This window comes from Ctenopharyngodon idella, chromosome 16 (genome assembly GCF_019924925.1).
Source record: "Ctenopharyngodon idella isolate HZGC_01 chromosome 16, HZGC01, whole genome shotgun sequence".
In the NCBI taxonomy this organism is placed as follows: domain Eukaryota; kingdom Metazoa; phylum Chordata; class Actinopteri; order Cypriniformes; family Xenocyprididae; genus Ctenopharyngodon; species Ctenopharyngodon idella.
In genome coordinates, this window is record NC_067235.1 from 27,479,667 (window position 1) to 27,498,192 (window position 18,526).

The 18,526-nt window shown below is 35.5% G+C and overlaps 2 protein-coding genes across 4 annotated transcripts in view; one reads left to right on the forward strand and one right to left on the reverse strand.

The window, feature by feature from the left end:
- atp2c1 (ATPase secretory pathway Ca2+ transporting 1) overlaps nt 1-8,506 on the reverse strand; it is a 35,816-nt gene extending 27,310 nt beyond the window's left edge. Inside the window, exon 1 of one of the 2 annotated variants that reach the window (XM_051864663.1) lies at nt 8,359-8,506. In XM_051864663.1, the coding sequence (XP_051720623.1) occupies nt 8,359-8,382 (24 nt within the window). In that variant the 5' untranslated portion in view covers nt 8,383-8,506. Of the gene's footprint in view, nt 1-8,072; nt 8,097-8,358 lie in introns of those variants that run through there. The other variant, XM_051864664.1, reaches the window with a different exon arrangement.
- ubxn11 (UBX domain protein 11) lies at nt 8,448-18,163 on the forward strand. 2 transcript variants are annotated; one of them, XM_051864700.1, is made up of 15 exons: nt 8,448-8,477; nt 9,017-9,125; nt 9,260-9,376; nt 11,144-11,178; nt 11,466-11,582; nt 11,673-11,770; nt 11,974-12,028; nt 14,342-14,424; nt 14,594-14,896; nt 15,038-15,115; nt 16,193-16,343; nt 16,444-16,547; nt 16,631-16,704; nt 16,821-16,958; nt 17,782-18,163. In XM_051864700.1, the coding sequence occupies exons 3-15, from the start codon at nt 9,306-9,308 to the stop codon at nt 17,963-17,965; spliced, it is 1,491 nt and encodes a 496-aa protein (XP_051720660.1). In that variant the 5' UTR covers nt 8,448-8,477; nt 9,017-9,125; nt 9,260-9,305; the 3' UTR covers nt 17,966-18,163. The 2 variants fall into 2 exon arrangements, with proteins under 2 accessions (XP_051720660.1, XP_051720661.1); XM_051864701.1 differs by lacking the exon at nt 11,144-11,178.
- Nucleotides 18,164-18,526: the final 363 nt, after the last annotated feature.

Consider the following 18,526-nt stretch of genomic DNA (forward strand, 5'->3'; position numbering starts at 1 on the left):
GTTGCTGTCACTTTAAGAGTAAGACTCCATGCACGCACACATCCGATAGATAAACTTCCGAATTCTCACCTTGTTCACTTAAGACATAACCGAATGCGTTTACGAGAACCGTGGGGCTTGGTCCGTACGGATCACGGATCAACAACAATCCGTTTAACCACTAATTCTGATGAAAACACAAGCAAGCAATGCTTGCGTATGCAAAACTTGTGTGTTGCTAAGGTGTTCTGGGTAGTTACTTGAATCAAAATACAGTACCATCATTCCTTGTTTAATGTACACTAGTTTATAAGTTTGAGATCAGTATGTTCTTTTATTATTAATAAATTATACTCTTAAATATTTAAATATATTCAAATATATGCACCCTTGGTGAGCAGACTACTTTCAAAAACATTAAAAATATCTTACCAACCCCAACATTTTGAATGGTAGTGCAAGTCGGTGGCATTTGTGGATTGCTCATAAAACACCACACTTCTTCTTAAGTATGAGCATTGGTAATTTTAATAGTGGCCACTGGCCAGGGTCAAACTACATTCTTGTTGTCTAATTTTAGGAAGTTTCAACTATGACCAACTATTTACATTCACTATAACTTTTGACTGGTAAATGAATAGAGGTAAAGTTAATGAAATGTAGAAATATTCTTGGGTCATTCGGAATTACTCAAGGTTAAATGTTCAGAGACTTTACACCAGAGTGCTATGCTTTAAACAAACTAGGTAACAATGGAAAGAACAAAACACCCCAGATGGTTGTTTACATTTTTAAGCACAAAATGCAAATTGAAACAAAATCCTGTTGTGACTAGATTTCAGGACACGACTGCAAAACAGACCAGACAGACAATATGCTCAGAGCGTATTCTAAACACTCTCTGAGAGTGAACTTTTAAGAGAGTTCCCCTCAGGATAGATGTCATTGTAAGTCACTTTAGATAAAAGCATCTGCTAAATGAAAAAATGTAAATGTCATTGGCAGGTATCATTCAGAGTGAAACCCAAAGAGAAAAAGAAATCAGAAGAGAAATAGAAAATCAGGGCTACCTTTTATAGTCCGTATCACGTTAAGCATCAGATCCAGCATGAATCTTACAGCGCCTTATACATCAGCTTAGCATCTTGAAGTGTTACACATCATTCTTCCTACACTTTCACTCGGCAGTTCCAGCATAAAGACAAAAGTATCTTACTGAAGATCTAGTGAGTCTGAGCCTGAGCGGATTCCCATAATTAAGAGTGGCAACAGCTTAAACCTGGATGAACCAATCCCTCGTTCTCACCTCTCTCTGAACAGACGCTTTATGAATGATTTGCTATCTGAGCTATCCGGGTCAATTTGAGAATTGATGGTACTATGGCTGTCATGATTCTTTGATTAAATTTGATTAATTGATTCTAAAAAATCCCCGATTGCAATTTGCCCGTGTCGATTAATCGGCAAAATACTGAAAGTGGCGCATTCCATGAATTGCGTTATTAGGCTGTTTTCAAAGGCTGCACAATACAAAACCATTTAAAAATCATAATATAGCATAGTGTTATTGTGAAATCACAAAGGCTGCGATTCAGTTAAATAAATATATGTGCTGAGGGTGAAGCGCGACACTCCATCTCTGCATAATATTCTGCGAGTTTGTGTTGCTTATACCATTCAACTGGATACACAATATGCGCCATTTCACCGAATTTGTTACGTTAATTATTATTTATTAAATATTATGTATATTATATACATTATGTATTTTAAGAGTGTTGTTCAATAAAACCATATGATTACTTGCTTTTGCTACTTTATTTGAACCAATTATTATTGCCTCACTGTTTTTATACCCATGTATTTTAAGTCATTGTAATGGTTATTGTTTACTTGGGTCTATTTTTATTACCACAATTTTTTTTTTTTTTAAATCTGATTACTCAATTAATCGTCAAAATAAATCGACCGATTAATGGATTCCAGAATAATCGTTAGTGACAGCTCTTTATAGTACTGTACCGTGACAGATTTTTGTACCGTGCAAACGGGCTACTTGTATAAAATGCATCCCTTCTCAGAAACACCCTGAAACTTGATCATAGTCTGTTGTCACTGGCGATTGTGAATTACTTTTGGGAAAGCAGTTTGATTTATAATTTATTTCAAAAATCAAGTTTATGCATAATGAAAATGCATTTTACATGTAAAATAAATATTTGTCTAACCTGTCACAAAAAAAAACAAAAAGTTTAGGATCGGTAAGATTTTTTAAATATTTTTAAAAAAAATAAGTCTCTTATGCTTACCAAGGCTGCATTTATTTAATCAAAAATACAGTAAAACACAGTAATAATACTGTGAAATATTATTCCAATTTAAAAGATCTGTTTCCTACTTAAATATATATTTTAAATATATATAGCTAATATGCTGATTTGGTCCTCAAGAAACATTTCTTATTATTATCAATGATAAAAACAGTTGTGTGGCTTAATATTTTTGTGGTTAATACTTAAATATTTTTATAGGATTCTTTGATGAATAGAAAGTTCAAAAGAACAGTATTTATTTGAAATATATTATATATCTTTGAGATATCAGTTTGTCAACTTTGATCAATTTAATGTGTCCTTGCTGAATAAAAGTATTAATTTCTTTAAAAAAAATAAATAAATAAATATCTTACTGACCCCTAACTTTTAAAAAAATTAGATCAGTAAGAAACATGCCAATTTTGACGTCATTAAACACCATTGATTCTTGCATGTTTTGTAATTTGTAATGTAGGTGAGTCTGAAAACAAATGCAAACTGGTTCATTGCACTCAGCAATGTATAGTTTCAGAAGACTAGAAATACAGATACACAAGTTCTATAGACTGCTTTTCTGGTACATTTTGTCCATCTACTTTCTTTCTATGAAAAACAAAAGCTGTGACATTCTACTGAAAAACTCCTCTTGTGTTTCAAAAAAAGGGTTGGAACAAACTTAAACATTTTTAGAGATCTAATGATAGCTCATCATATCTCAGTGTCCTATAGTCTAACCTGTTTCAGGAATATGACGTGGCTCTATTATAACTGAGATGTGCTATTTGACTGACAGTTTTTCTCTACAATTACATCATGTTTTAATAGTAAAACTCTAAATCAGTTACTAACAAGTGTGATATCGAAAGCAAGATAAGCCAATTATCTTCTCACTCAGCTGGCGACACAAATCGAAAATAAATAAATAAATCAAGCTTTAATTGTTTTTGAGTCTCCCGGGCCCCCTATCTGGGTCTCAATTACAAACTGTGCCTGGTTCTCCCTCTGACAGAATTGGGCCAAGCGCAGGTTCAAGGCCATACAGACACAGAACAAACTGCTCTCTCAGCGTTCTCCATTAGATGATCGAGACTGATCGTCTGCAGTCTGCCGAGAGGCACAAGGTCACGTTCACTTTAGCAGAGCCTCCACGGAGTTGAAACCGCACTCTCTCCCATCAAGCTCTCTTCACCTTTTTAACAGTTCTAGGGTAGGAGCTTACGTATATGGTATGAAAAGAATCTGTTAAGAAATGCTTAGTACACAAAAAGGTGAAGGAAAAATGCTGTTCACTAAAAACACTGATAAAAGCCCCAGCCATGCCCTTAACAAACCTCATTTTCCATTCTCCATCTGACAAGTTGAGCCTTACACAATGCTCCTAAACAAACCAGAACACAAATATGCACTAAAATGTCTTTAAATGGTCACACCTCTATTTCTTCGATTTTCATCTTTTGTCTATGGAAATTCTTGGACTTTTGATAGTCAAAAGTCAAGGGGAGGAGAGACCTTTATCCCTTGCGTTGTACTGAGGAACAATGCGGACTGACCTTCAACACATTTCAATAATTTGAGTCCTTCTGTTTGTGAAAGTGTTGTTCACGTATCTATGAGAGAGAAAGTGTGCACAGAATTCGTTTCTCTCTTGCCATGTACAAAACTGAACAGAAGACGGGTTGGGCGTGGGCGATACATTTAAAATATATTGAATACTATGAATAAAAATAATAAAAAATAAACCAACATTGTGAACACCTTTAGACTATATCATATAGACATGTTCTGCGCTGTACTTTATGTATGTTTGTTTGGTTTTTTTTTAACACCACGCCATCAACTTTTAAGTTATTACAATTTAAAATAAAAACAAAATAAGATATTTAAATATTTTCCCTAAAAATTCTAAATTTGGATTGGTTTCAATACAATAAAACAATTATTTTAGATGTAGAAATAAACATTACAATCCAATAAAATATAAATCACTCAATTTTCATGTGTGGCACTTAACAAAAATAGCCTCTATATGTAGATAAATATTGTTTAGAAATGATCATGATGATGATTTTTCTAATTGGTAAAAAAAAAAAAAAAAATTGCTGTTTTAATCTATTTAATTTGTATTTGCTCTGAAGTGGCTTAAAAGGGCCAAACGAAGATCTTACAGGATTTGTTCACCAAAAAATTAAATTTCTGTCATTAATTACTCACCCTCTGTTGTTCCAAACCCGCAAGACCTTCGTTCATCTTCAGAACACAAATTAAGAAATGTTTGATGAAATCCAAGAGGATTTTTATCTCCCATAGAAAGCAATAAAATTACCACATTCAAGGCCCAGAAAGGTAGTAAAGACAACGTTAAAATAGTCCATGTGACTACAGTGGTTCAACCTTAATGTTATGAAGCGACGAGAATACTTTTTGTGCACAAAAACAAAACAAAAATAATGACTTTATTCAACAATTTCTTCTCTTCCCTGTCAGTCTCCTATGCTGTTGACGTAGTAAACACAGTGCAGCGCTTCCAGGTTCTACGTCAGAACGCTAAACTTAGCATTGGACGACGCTGTACACGTAAACATCACGACGCATGCGTGTGATGCTGACACAGGAGGCGGCCAATATGGAGTCGCCGCTCTGACGTAGAACACGGAAGCTCTGCAATGTGTCTTCAACGTAAACTGCGTAGGAGAATGACAGAGTAGAAAAGAAATTGTTGAATAAAGTCATTATTTTTGTTTTGTTTTTGCACACAAAAAAATATACTCTTCGCTTCATAACATTAACGTTGAACCACTGTAGTCACGTTGACTATTTTAACAATGTCTTTACTATTTTTCTGGACCTTTAATGTGGTTATTTCGTTGCTTTATATGGGAGATAAAAATTTTTAAAAAAAACTCTCAGATTTCATCAAAAATATCTTAATTTGTGTTCTGAAGATGAACGAAGGTCTTACGGGTTTGGAACTACATGAGGGTGAATAATTAATGACAGAAATTTCATTTTTGGGTGAACTAACCCTTTAAAGGGATAGGTCACCCAAAAATTAAATTGTCATTTACTCACCCTCACGTCGTTCTTACCTGTATGACTTTCTTTCTTCAGTGGAACATAAATAAAGATATTTTGAGAAATGTCTCAGTGTTTTTCATTCATATAATAGAACTCAGTTGTCATCAAAAATATTTTATTTTGTTTCACTGAAGAAAAAAAAAGTCATCAAAGATTTGGAAAGACATTGAGTGAGCTATCCCTTTAAGTATTGATGGAATATTATGAGAAAAAGAAACGTGATTTATGATAGTACCGACAAACCCCTACTAATAAGTATGAACAATGGTGATAATGCCTTAGTAAGCACAACTAATGAAAATAAAACATCCTGAGAAAGAGGTCTATTTGGGGTGTTAGTGACCAAATTAAAAGGAGTAATATCTCGATTCCATGTTTACAAAGCAGGAGTTGAATTCAGGATAAAAACAAATAAAAGATTATCATTTACAATGGAATAAGTCCAGGCTGAGAGATCATACAGTTCAGCGAAAACAGAAAGCACTATTGTTAACTTTGAAAGTGTTCTCTGAGAAGAGTGTTGTTGAAACAAGAACAGAGCTTCCCACAGAGAAAGAAAATCTTTTTTTCTCCAAAACCAAGGTAAACAAGGGACCAAATATCCAAGCACTGGCTGCGCAGTGGTGGGAAAATCGAAAGATTGATTCCACTTGTGAAAATACCAAACTAAAACTTTCAGGATTGCATCACAATGTTAGAATGAAACACATGCTATACCAACTGTCTTATTCCCTAATTAATTTCAGAAAAAAAGTTTGTACAGAATTTGAATGTATTGTCGAATTTCCTTAAAATTCTGTATTTCTGAAGACTGGGTTAGGGTATTAAACAACCAGTGACAAAAAAACAAACAAACAAAAAAAACAGTGACCACACCACACACTTCCAGATACTTCTCAATCTTCAATCTGTCTCCTAAAGCTAATGGGAGCTTCACAGGATGTTAAATGCACTGCATAGTTATATATAGATGGAGCAGGGGCTGCTGGGACAGAGAGCAGTTTATAATCTTCCTCCTGGCTGTCCTGACAGTGCCTGCAGGCGGAGGCTCTCTGGAACTATTAGATAGCATAGAGATGTCAGTCCACAAGTACTGCGAAAAACAGAGGACAGGGCAGCGGCAGAGAGGGAAATCCAGTGGAATGAGGCAGTCCTCTTCACACACGCAAATCCCATAACACACACATGGAAAGAGCAAATATACCCTTCTCATCATCCAAGGGGTGAACAGTCAGACACCTACTAAACTCTCCCTCACCTCCTCAATCATACACAGACATATCTTTCTGTAATGATCAGCATTGCACAGTACTGTTGGGTAATACTTCAGCCTGTAGATCGCAACACTGACCGGCCGCTTTTCAGAAACCATGATGACAGAAATACTCGTCCTATTCAATGTCTCCACAGGGACTTAAAAAAAAACCAAACTAACCAGCTCTGCAATGAATCACAAAATTACGGGTCTAAAACAATTGAAAAACAACGGTTTTAAGAGTTTGTGCTTACTTATACATTTCTTAACTAACTATAGGAAATTAACAAAAAAAAATTTTTTTTTAAACAACACACAAAGCAATTTGAGAACAAAAATTGCAATATATCATTGATCTGCACAGACCTAAAAGTGAAGTCAAAATCACAATGAAATCACATCTCATGCTGCACATGAGGTCTGTTTACTTTGTTATTGTCAAAAAACAATCTCTCTGTGGATATAAAGAAAATGATTATTGCCTATTATGATAACTTGTGGCTTGCATTAACTAGTCACGTGACGCTCCACTGGTTTTCTGTTTCACTGCAGGCACATCAGAATACTCACTATGCCAAAGGACAGAAATATGTTGACAGTCTAAGCTGACGTGTCTGTGGCAACAACGCTACAGACAAGAATATTCATGCTATTGCAACATGCATGTCATTGTCTGCAAATTACAATGACAGCGAGATAAACCTCTTTAACTTGCATTACTTTATCTGATCAAGTGTTTCAAAATCTTGACTACAATGCCCAAACGTGCGGTCTAGGTAGGCATCAGCATACATGTATGCATTCCCTCTGTCAGGGCATGATGAACTGGACTCTGTCACCCCAGTTACTCCAGGTTTGTTGTCACTGGCTCACCCGTGCTTGCAAAAAGCTCTAGTCAAGCACACCACACAGTGGCAATGAACTTTAAACACTGCATTAGCCAGAGAACGACAGCAGGTTGGCAGGGGTGCAGTTTACTACTCATGTGATGCTTATGTGGTTACTCTGAGGCCTATTTCGCGAAACAATACAATAGTTGCTGCCCTGTTCCGTTTGTTTAGCTGTAGATAACAGATATAGCTGTAGATAATAGCTGTAGATAACAGCTGAAAAAACAAAGACACGTTTGGCAGGGTGTAACTATAATGTGTGCGCGCATGTACGTCAGATCAAACCGGATGGTATGATCAAATTTATATTTTTCAATGCTCTACTTCAAGATATACGTGTTATATACGATCAAAATAAACCAATTCAATCCATACCCACTACAAAGTCTGGGTGCATCACTTAATCTCACTCTCAACTAAAGTTTCAAGCGTCCTCAACCGCAAATGCGCTTAAGTAAAACCTACTGAATTCATTTTTAACACTAATACATGTCACGCGAGACACTGTTAACTGGTTATTTTGGTTGGACACTGACAGCACAACACATGACGGCTGACCTTAAACCTTATTACGCTGCTTTCCGTTGAAGCTGTTAATTTGAATGACGGTCGCTCGCCGAGCGCGAGCGGCGACAACAAGCTTTCCGCTAATGTTTAAATCACACCAGCGGGCTTCTAATTATGTTTTAGCTGTGTTTCATGGCATACATTTACACACAACATAGTGTGGAACAACGTCTAAACAAACGGGGCTTTGTCTGAGCCTCTCAGTGGGTATTTTAGAGCGCTATAAAGCCGGCAATGGATCTCGGATTAAGGAAAAATGCTTTTTCTTGAAACTTACCAGCGGGTCCTTTTTCTTTTGCATCTTCCGTGAGCTTTCGTCGAATCTGTCTGACGGCCGCTGATGGCGTCATTGCGCAGGGCACGCAAAAAGTGGGCGGGGCGACGGAAAGAGACTTGGTAACTGTCAATAAACTTAACACGCTGATCGTAAGCATTTAGTTCGCAAGTCAAATAATGGAAAGATAATTTTCCAGGAAAGATAAGCCGCTGGATACAATGACATCGATGCGTTCTTAGAAATCAATTATAATCATATAAAGAGTGACTATTTGCACTAGGCGTAAGCCTCTGCTAATTATATAACAAAGTAGGATATAACAAGGACATGACAGCTGCTTTGTCTCTACATTTTGAATATAATACAGTTCTCTCTTTTTAAAAAACAGTTTTAGTTAAATAATGCGCTATAAACAACACATCGATTTTGGGATCTGACTTTCTAACAGTGTAAAAAAGACAGAAAAAAAATACAATGAAACAAATTTTATATTTGAAATATTTTTTGCTGTTCTATCCCAATTTGATAAACCATGCACCGTTCAAACTTTGATATATATGGATTAATTTCCATTTATTTTCTTCAAATTAAAGTAATCTAGTTGGTTAAACTGATGGTAGTACTTCACCGATTGAGCTCTGCTTCATATCATACCCAGATCCGCAGCGCCACACAGTGGAGTTTTGAATAAGTGGCGCTTCCTCGTTACCAATGACAACTGTTCAAACAAACATCCCATCACTGAAAACAAACTAACACAGAAATCCGTGAGTAACTAAAAACAAACAAACAAATAGGTTAAATGCGTTGCTTTTCTAAATATCGTGTTCTTTGGGAATTGGGTAGGGTTGTATCATTGTTTTAAATTGGGTTTTTTTTTTGCTACTTTTCTGTATTCTAGATGACACGATCATCAATAGTTCCAATTAACTCCTGTTTTTGGAAATATGAGCTCACCGCTGTCCACCCTGAGGAAGAACAAAAGAGCCCCTCTACCAGAGATACAGAGTGATGATGGGTGAGTTCCAACAGAATGCTGTAGCCCTACTGAATGTGAAATACTGACAAATTCTTAAGCACGTGTAACTTTTATGAAAAGCTGTAAACATTGACACTTGAAAACATGAAATTATTTTATAGAAAATCGAACTATGCTAGCTACATGCTGCTCACACCTTTTTCTGAATATCACATACAGTACCACACATATTATTGTCTGTTTATGTCTGGAGCAAATCCAAATAATATATATATATATATATATGCAGGGTTCCCACTCTTTCATGAACACCAGATTCAAGGACTTTCAAGGACTTTTTAAAGCACCGTTTATTTTATATCAAGCACCTATCAAATTCACATCACATATGGAGTGTCATGAAAGACCTCTTACAGTACTTAACATTTTAATCCTCCTATTGCATTTGCATTCATTTTAACCCAGAAGAGGTACAGAATCATTTGTGCATTAATTTTGGAAATATATTGAAACCGTTTGCAGCTTTCTTATCCCTTATGTTAACAATTATTCCATACTAGTTTTGGTTTTCATTTTTTATGAATCATTACTTGAGTAAAAACATTATAATATAGAGAGAATATTATAAAAATACATATTGCAATTAAGTGAAAAAAAAAAAAGGATTATATGGATCGTAATTGTGGCTTAAAGTCAGAATATATACAATATATTATAGATATAAGCTTGCAATTCTGAGAAAAAAAAAATCAGAATTGCAATTTATATATCACAATTCTGACTTTATAAGACACAAGTGTGGCTGACTTTTTAAAGGGATAGTTCACCCAAAAATGAAAATTCTGTCATCCTTTATTCATCCTCAAGTTGTTCCAAACCTGTATGAATTTCATTGTTCTGCTGAACACAAAGAAAAAAAATTGGAAGAATGTCAGTAACCAAACAGATCTCGCCCCCCATTGACTACCATAGTAATTATTTTTCCTACTATGGTAGTCAATAGGTATGTACTACACAGTATGCTGAGACAGAGGCGCCAGGACTGCAACTGACAGAAACCACTACAGCACGATACAACAATATTTCTTCAAAAGCAGATCGTGGAGACCTTTTAATCGCCCACGATCAAAATCGCACACACCTATAAGAATGTTCATTTCAGACACAGCAAGTGTCACAGCTCAAATGTCCAAACCCCACCTAATAACACGCAAGGGGAAGTACCGCAATGGAAAACACTCAGAAACTGACTGTAAAATAATATTCCAAAACAAATATACTAGGACTAAGAGGGGCGTGTTTACACAAAATTTATTTCAAATTTAATTCAAGCACTTTCAAGGACCAATATTTGTTTTCAAGTACTTTCCAGGCCTTGAATTCATGTGTCTGAAATCCAAGTACTTTCAAGGCACGTGGGAACCCTAATATATATATATATGATAGACAGGAAGTGACTTTTGGTAATGGGAATATGTATTAGCAACGAATTTAATCCCATCCTCCACATAAAATTACAGAAATCTGCATAATATTATCAACATTTAATCAAAAGATGTTTACCATTTTAAATTAACTTTAATTAGACAATAATGTTAGGTTCCTGTTCTTTAAATTGTGTAAATACTCAAGTTATAATTAGGTTCCAAGCAAATCTGCTGTAGCCTTTTATCGAAATACTTCCTTAAATGTCAACACAATCATATTGATTTTTTTAAAGTTACTAAGCTCAAAGCTACTGCGTTACAAGAATGACCCAGACAATCTTTGAAATAATCAGATGTGGTATCTGTTTTTGTGATCTAGGGAAAGAAAGCCTTACAAAGAAAGGTCAGACACTGGTAAGACTTACAGACATTTTACAGTTTCCCCATCTGTCCTAACAAGCAAATTTAATGGCAAGATAAATGTCAAGAGTCAGAACGATTTGAACTGCTTTTCTAATGCCATGCTTTGCAGATTATATAAATGGCAGGTTTCCATCCATGCCAGTTCCTGAATATAAATACAAATGGGAAATAAAATTAGAAAATACAAAATGCGCAGAGAGAGAACACAATCCATCAATACAAGAAATGGGAAATCTGATCATATAAATCACTTAAATGGATCAATTTTGATGTTTCAGACTATGAGGCTACATTATTCCGAGACATTTTCCCACAAAACCAGCAAGTGCCACACATTATGGACAATCTTTCCACTGTAAGATCAAAGAGCATGCCAAAGAAGGCGGCAAAAGAAGGTACCATGACTGAATCAACCAATTAAACGCAATGAGTTATCACAGCTTTAAATATGGTGTCTTTTAAATCTTCTCTAAATGTGTCAACAGCTCCACCGAGTGATTTTGAACTGATGTCAAGTATGATGCAGAAGATCAGTCAGCTTGAGAGAAAGGTGAAAACTCAGGCTGTGGATATAGAGCATAAAGTAAGGCACTTCATTTATTCTTACGATCTCAGTGTCTTACAGACTTAACACCTACATCTGCTTTGCTGTACATTTAAAGTGTTCAAGTTTGTGTGTTGTATATTCATCCGTGTTATGTCAGATGTCTCTGTGTGCACAAGTGATATCATTTTTCAGGTGTCATGTTGTATTAGCACTTATTTTTCTTACACTTCCTGCTCAAGGCAAGAAGAATAGCAGTTCTGGAAGAGAAACTGAATCTTCTGCAAGAGGCAAAAGGTAATCAATATGTGTTACACAAACAGGAGTTAAAATTGCAGCAAGATTACGTTACGATAGAAACTACAATAAAATCAATAATATCAAATTACAATAAGAACCCATAAGGAAAACACATTGTTAATACTGGATTTAAATCCCTTTTAAATCCCCCAATTCACCTTACAGTAATGAGAAAAATATAATCATATATTATTTAAAATTACGATTTATAATATAATATACTTTAAAATTTCAAGTATTTATTTTTTGAATGTTTGTTTCAATCTATGCTGATTTTAATAAATAATAAAATAAAATTGTATTAAAGGATTAGTTCACTCCAGAATTAAAATTTCCTGATAATTTACTCACCCTCATGTCATCCAAGATGTTCGTGTCTTTCTTTCTTCAGTCAAAAAGAAATTAGGATTTTTGAGGAAAACATTACAGGATTTTTCTCCATATAGTGGATTTCAACAGGGACCAAAAGGTTGAAGGTTCAAATTGCCGTTTCAATGCAGCTTCAAAGTAGGGGTCGACCGATTATCGGCCTGGCCGATATTAATTATTTTTTATGGTTATCGGTATCGGTCATTTTCAAAACGGTCATTTTACGCTGCAATATTAGCACGCGTTTTGGACAGTTGACGGAATTGGCACTTGCACGTCATTTTAAGTCATGCCAATTCAAATATACAAGCCATTTTAAAGTACTCGCAAGCTCTCAAGAGACGGTCCTCAGTCAGCGCGCTCTCAGCCAATGGCACACAGGATACAGCCGCCTCTCAAACTGCTCGCAACAAATGTCAGATTGAGTTATTTTTTGCGACTTATTACACATAAACGTTCAGTTACACACAGTTATGTTAAAATGCCCGTCCTGGCGAGTATACACGTAAGCACAGTCGGTTGTCTTCAGTGAATATGAACAGCATGTGTACAGTATATTCCTTTATGTCTTAAAGAGACAGCAGCCTTTAAACCTGTCTACTATTGCCTGTCACAATCAAACAACAAAAGAAAATCTTTATTAAGGATTAATCTATACAGTTATACATTAATTTATACAGTTAAGGATATGTAGAGTTGTTTTATATTGGATTATTATTAATATTATTATTATTAATATTATTAACAGTTCTCAGGATTAAAGATATGTTTAAAAGCATTTAAAGAAAGTTTTTGTCAGAGCTCTTGTTATTCTTAATTTTGACATTAATTTTCATTTTTACACCAGACATATATATCGGTTCAAAATATCAGTTATCGGTCTACTTGATCTGTAATAATCGGTATCGGCCCTGAAAAACACATATTGGTCGACCCCTACTTCAAAAGGCTCTACATGATCTCACCCGAGGAATAAGGGTCTTATCTAACAAAACGATCGGTCATTTTCTAAAAAAATTACAATTTATGTACTTTTTAACCACAAATGCTCATCTTGCACTAGCTCTTCGATGCGCGTCCACGACTTCATGCATTATGCAATCACGTTGGAAAGGTCACGCGTGACGTAGGCGGAAAAACGTAAAACTCCATCTCATTTTCTCCTCCAACTTCAAAATCGTCCAGTGTTTACAAAACGTGCAAAGACTAAGCCAAAAAAAATAAAAAGGTAAAACAACGTTGGACGATTTTTAAGTTAGAGGAGAAAATAAGATGGAGTTATGGAGTTTTATGTTTTTCCGCCTACGTCAGGCGTGACCTTTCCAACGTGATTACATAATGCGTGAAGTTGTGGATGTGATAAGACCCTTATTCCTCATCTGGGATCTTGTAGAGCCCTTTGAAGCTGCATTTAAACTGCAATTTGGACCTTCAACCGGTTGGTCCCCGTTTAAGTCCACTATATGGAGAAAAATCCTGGAATGTTTTTCCTCAAAAACCTTAATTTCTTTTCGACTGAAGAAAGAAAGACATGAACATTTTGGATGACATGGTGGTGAGTAAATTATCAGGAAATTTCTGTAGTGAACTAATCCTTTAACATGATTTTAAGTTTTTATTTAATCTATGCTGATTTTAATAATAAAAAATAGCCATGTCCAGACCGTATGATTCTCATCGTTTTACTATTTTTGTATCTAATGAATCTGAAAGAATTGAATGAAAGAATCTAATCTAGACACATCAGACACATCTAGAGAATCTAATCTAGACACATCAAGTAAAATAATGAGATTTACAAACCCTAGAGTAAAACATTTGGACACGATTACAGGGGTTAATAGATGATTTGGGGTTTACATTTAAAAAAAAACTTTTAACCAGTTTGCCAGTCATATAAAAAACGCTTGTGTAAACAAATGTGTTTGTCTTTGGCTTTAGAGAAGCCTGCAAGTAATGAGAACCAAGATGAAGAATTGGTTCAACTGTGCCTCAAGCTTCAAAACCAAGTGTGGGAAATGGAGGTGAGGTGCTTTGAGTAATTGTTGTGAGGTTTGTTGTGACGTTTCCTTCAACCTGTTACTAATGTATGTTACGGTATGCAGAAAACAATCATACAGAGGTCATTCCTGTATAATCGCACCAAAATAGGTATTAGTGACTCAACAGAATGACGTTTTTCCACCCACACAGAAGTTTCTGAATGATTATGGAATGATCTGGGTTGGAGGTTATGAAGAACACGACGAGCAAGCTAACAGCCAAATTCCAGCAGTAACTAGCAAGTTACGCAAGAGTTTCGAAATTAACTATGACCTGGTCATGCAGAACATTCAAGAACTGAACATTGTAGCAGGGGAAGGGGAGTCTCATGTGACTGCCATTCCTGGTGGGGCCAAACTTACCCAGAAGTCTTCCATACCTCTTTGGCTCTACAAAAATGGCATCGTCATGTTCAGTGGTCCATTCCGCTCCTATCAAGACCCAACCACACAGGTTCAGTTGTTTTCCTGCTTTCGACTTATATCACTAAGTTTGACTACATAAATATTGTACATTTCCTGCTGCCTGCTTCGTTTTACTTTAAATGAATAATCAAATGTATGGTTCCTTGTAAGCTTTACCTTCTTGTTGCAGGTTTGCATGCAGGACTTGATGGATGGTTTTTTTCCTTCTGAGCTTCAGGAAAAGTTTCCTAATGGTGTGCCTTTCCAGGTGTGTACTGTGAATTTATGCAGTTTTCATTATTAGTTTCATTACTACAATTACTATTGCTCATATTTAGGGTTAAACATTTACCAAACCCCTAAACCTAATGTTCAAAGGTTTGGGGTCGGTAAGATTTTTAAATGTTTTTGAAAGTCTCTTATGCTCAAAAAGGCTGCATTTATTTAAAAAAAAAAAAAAAAGAGTAAAAAAAAAAACAAACAAAAAAAACAGTGATATCATAAAAATATTATACAATTTAAATGAACGGTTTTCTATTTTTATATAAATGTTAAAATGTAATTTATTCCTGTGATGACAAAGCCTAATTTTCAGGATCATTACTCCAGTCTTAAAGGGATAGTTCACCCAAAAAATTCTGTCATCACTTACTCACCCTCAGGTTGTTCCAAACCTGTATGAGAAGGTTTTTGAAAGAATGTTGGTAATCAACGCCACTGATGTCCATAGTAGGAAAAAACCACTATGGAACTCAATATCTACAGTCAACTGTTACCTACATTCTTTAAAATATCTTCTTTTATGTTCAACAGTAGAAAGAAACTCATACAGGTTTGGAACAATTTGAGGGTAAGTAAATGATGACAGAAGTTTCATTTTTGGGTGAACTATCCCTTTAAGTGTTACATGATCCTTCAGAAATCATTTTAATATGCTGATTTGGTGCTCAAGAAACATTTCTTATTATCAATGTTAAAAAAAAACTGCAGCATAATATTTTTGTGGAACCTTTTTTTTTTTTTTTTTTTTCCAGGATTCTTTCATGAATAGAAAATTCAAAAGAACAGCATTTACTTGAAATAGAAATCTTTTGTAACAATATACACTTTTGATTTATTTAATGCATGCTTGCTGAATTTCTTTACAAAAAATAAAAAATAAAAAAAATCGTACTGACCTTTTAAACTTTTGAACAGTAGGGTAGGTTTTCAACTTTGCCAAGTGATACCTTAATTCTTGTGACCTGTTGAGAAGACATTTACGTGGCATGTGAAAAATCCCATAGACTTAAATTAATGGAAAGACCCTATATTTAGTTATATTGTTCCTGAACCACACAAACAGGTTCATGACAAACGGGACGAGGAGTTTGTAGTTAGGCGACCATGGAGTGAGTTTCCTGGAAGAGGACAAACTATAGATGGAGCAAGAAGGCAGTCGGTGGACAGATCTGAGCAGACCATCTCCACAGCACCAAAACAGAGTCAGATACCAGGTTTGAACATGTTATTGGTATGACTTGACTTGTAAATTTACTGCTACTGTATTACTGTACTTTACATCTTGGATTTGAATCCTTCTTATGTGGCATTTAGGCAGAAAACTGTCTATGGAACAGTTTCTGCGAAAGCTCCCAGAGTCTGTGGTGAAGGCTGGCAAAGTGATTAGTATACGAGACTCAGTGAAGGCTCATCTACAGGTCAGTATAGTCATGTTTCAGTCTGATCCGTTTAGGGTCGATCAGTCACATTTCCCATTGAACTGAATTTTTGTTTTGTTAAGGGCTTCCCTGATGGTGCCAAGAGTCATTCAGCAACCACTGTGGAAACATCCGCCCTGCGGGCTTTGAGAGAACGGTATCAAAAACCTTATCTTAAAGTCATGACCAAACAAAAGAGCTTTGATAGATAAAAGTTGATTAGAGTTGCTGACTTGAATGATTCACTTTTCCAATCCATGTGGTCTGATTCAGTGAGACAGATTTGACACTATCTGCAAAAGATGTCACCACACTACGAGTGAAGTCGGAGGATGGTATGGAGACATTTATCACGAAAATGTACTTGACTGAGACTATTGGAGATCTCCGTCATTACCTGGACATGAAAAGGTTTGAGAAACTACTAGCATTTTAAATTATCATAAACATACTCCAGATGTCCGCAACTTAATTATATTGTCTGTTTACTGGTGCGAGGACGGGACAACCTGTCACTCACATGAAATCACAACAGTAGCAAAACAACTATCCAACAATCCAATCAATTCCAGTCCTGCCCTACAGTTTTTTCTTGTTCAAGAAGCCATTTCACTTGAATATGCATCATAATACGAAATAAAAGACAATCACAACTTCCATTTCATGCTGACTTTAAGGCCAAATTTTAAAGGGATAGTTCACTCAAAAATGAAAATTCAGTCATCCTTTACTCACCCTCAAGTTGTTCCAAACCTGTATGAATTTATTTCTTCTGCTGAACACAGAATGTCGGTAACCAAACAGTTGATGGACCCCGTTGACTTTCATAGCATTTTTTTTTTCTCCATACTATGGAAGTCAATGGGGTCCACCAACTGTTTGGTAACCCATATTCTTCTAAATATCTTCTTTTGTGTTCAGCAGAAGAAAAATTCATACAGATTTGGAAGAACTCGAGGGTGAGTAAATGATACATTTTGGGCAAACTATCCCTTTAAGGCAGCATTCCATAGATTCTTTCCAAAAAGCACTTCAAGTATCTTACAGATCAAGAGTAATGCATAAAGAAATTCTTAATTCAACACTGAAACGCATCAATGAAAAAATGCATAAAATAATTAAAAACCCTAAATTTATGTATGCTGTCTATATTTATACGCAGAATTACTGCAGAAGTTGTCGTCTTTTTCCAGTAAGTTTACAGACAATAATTTGAGCCAATCTCTTTTGACAGAGGACTGGGTGCGGCGCCATATGACATCATTAGCGCATTTCCACAGCGGTGCTACAGTGATGACACCCAGACGCTACTGTCCTGTGGTCTGACTCCAAATGCAGCGCTGCTCCTGCGTCCACAAGCTTTAACTCACAGACAGTGTGGAGACACATACAGAACAACCCCAACCATTCTCATGTGATGTTAAATAACGAGCGAGCTTTATCATTAGCACACTCTCACAGCATTGCTGACTCCAAATGTCTCACTCATCATGCATCAACAAGTATGAATTTTGGAAATTGTACATTTCACTACTGATTTATCGAACATCAATAAATAGAAAAATCAGTTTGATCATTAAATTATTAATTAAAAAAAAAAAAAAAAAAAAAAAAAACTCAAATTACAATATTTAAGTTATGATAAAAATGGAAAACCTTCTTTTTCTATTCTCTGTAAATGAACCAGGAAGTGGCACCCAATCTGCTGTTAAAGTGGTTTATGGTTTGTTTAGTTCCCATGTTATTGTAAATCTTCCAACTAAGTCTGCTGAACATATGGCACTATTTGCAGAAATTAACTTATAAATCGTCTTTTGGGTGAGGTCAAATACACTGAAACATCCATCTTATTAACGGGTTGGGTTGTTTTAGCTACTCCCATTGCTAATAGGTGCATAAAATCAAACATACAGCCAACTAATTACAATTTTTAGTAGAATGGAGTGTACTTCTACTACTATTTTTTTCTGTTTCAAGAT

Excerpts from the sequence above, each read along its gene's own strand:
- ubxn11 (XM_051864700.1), top strand. The coding sequence starts at position 9,306 with ATGAGCTCACCGCTGTCCACCCTGAGGAAGAACAAAAGAGCCCCTCTA. Across the intron at positions 9,377-11,143 it reads GAGATACAGAGTGATGATGG|GGAAAGAAAGCCTTACAAAG; the intron begins GTGAGTTCCAAC and ends TTTGTGATCTAG. Across the intron at positions 15,116-16,192 it reads CTAATGGTGTGCCTTTCCAG|GTTCATGACAAACGGGACGA; the intron begins GTGTGTACTGTG and ends CCACACAAACAG.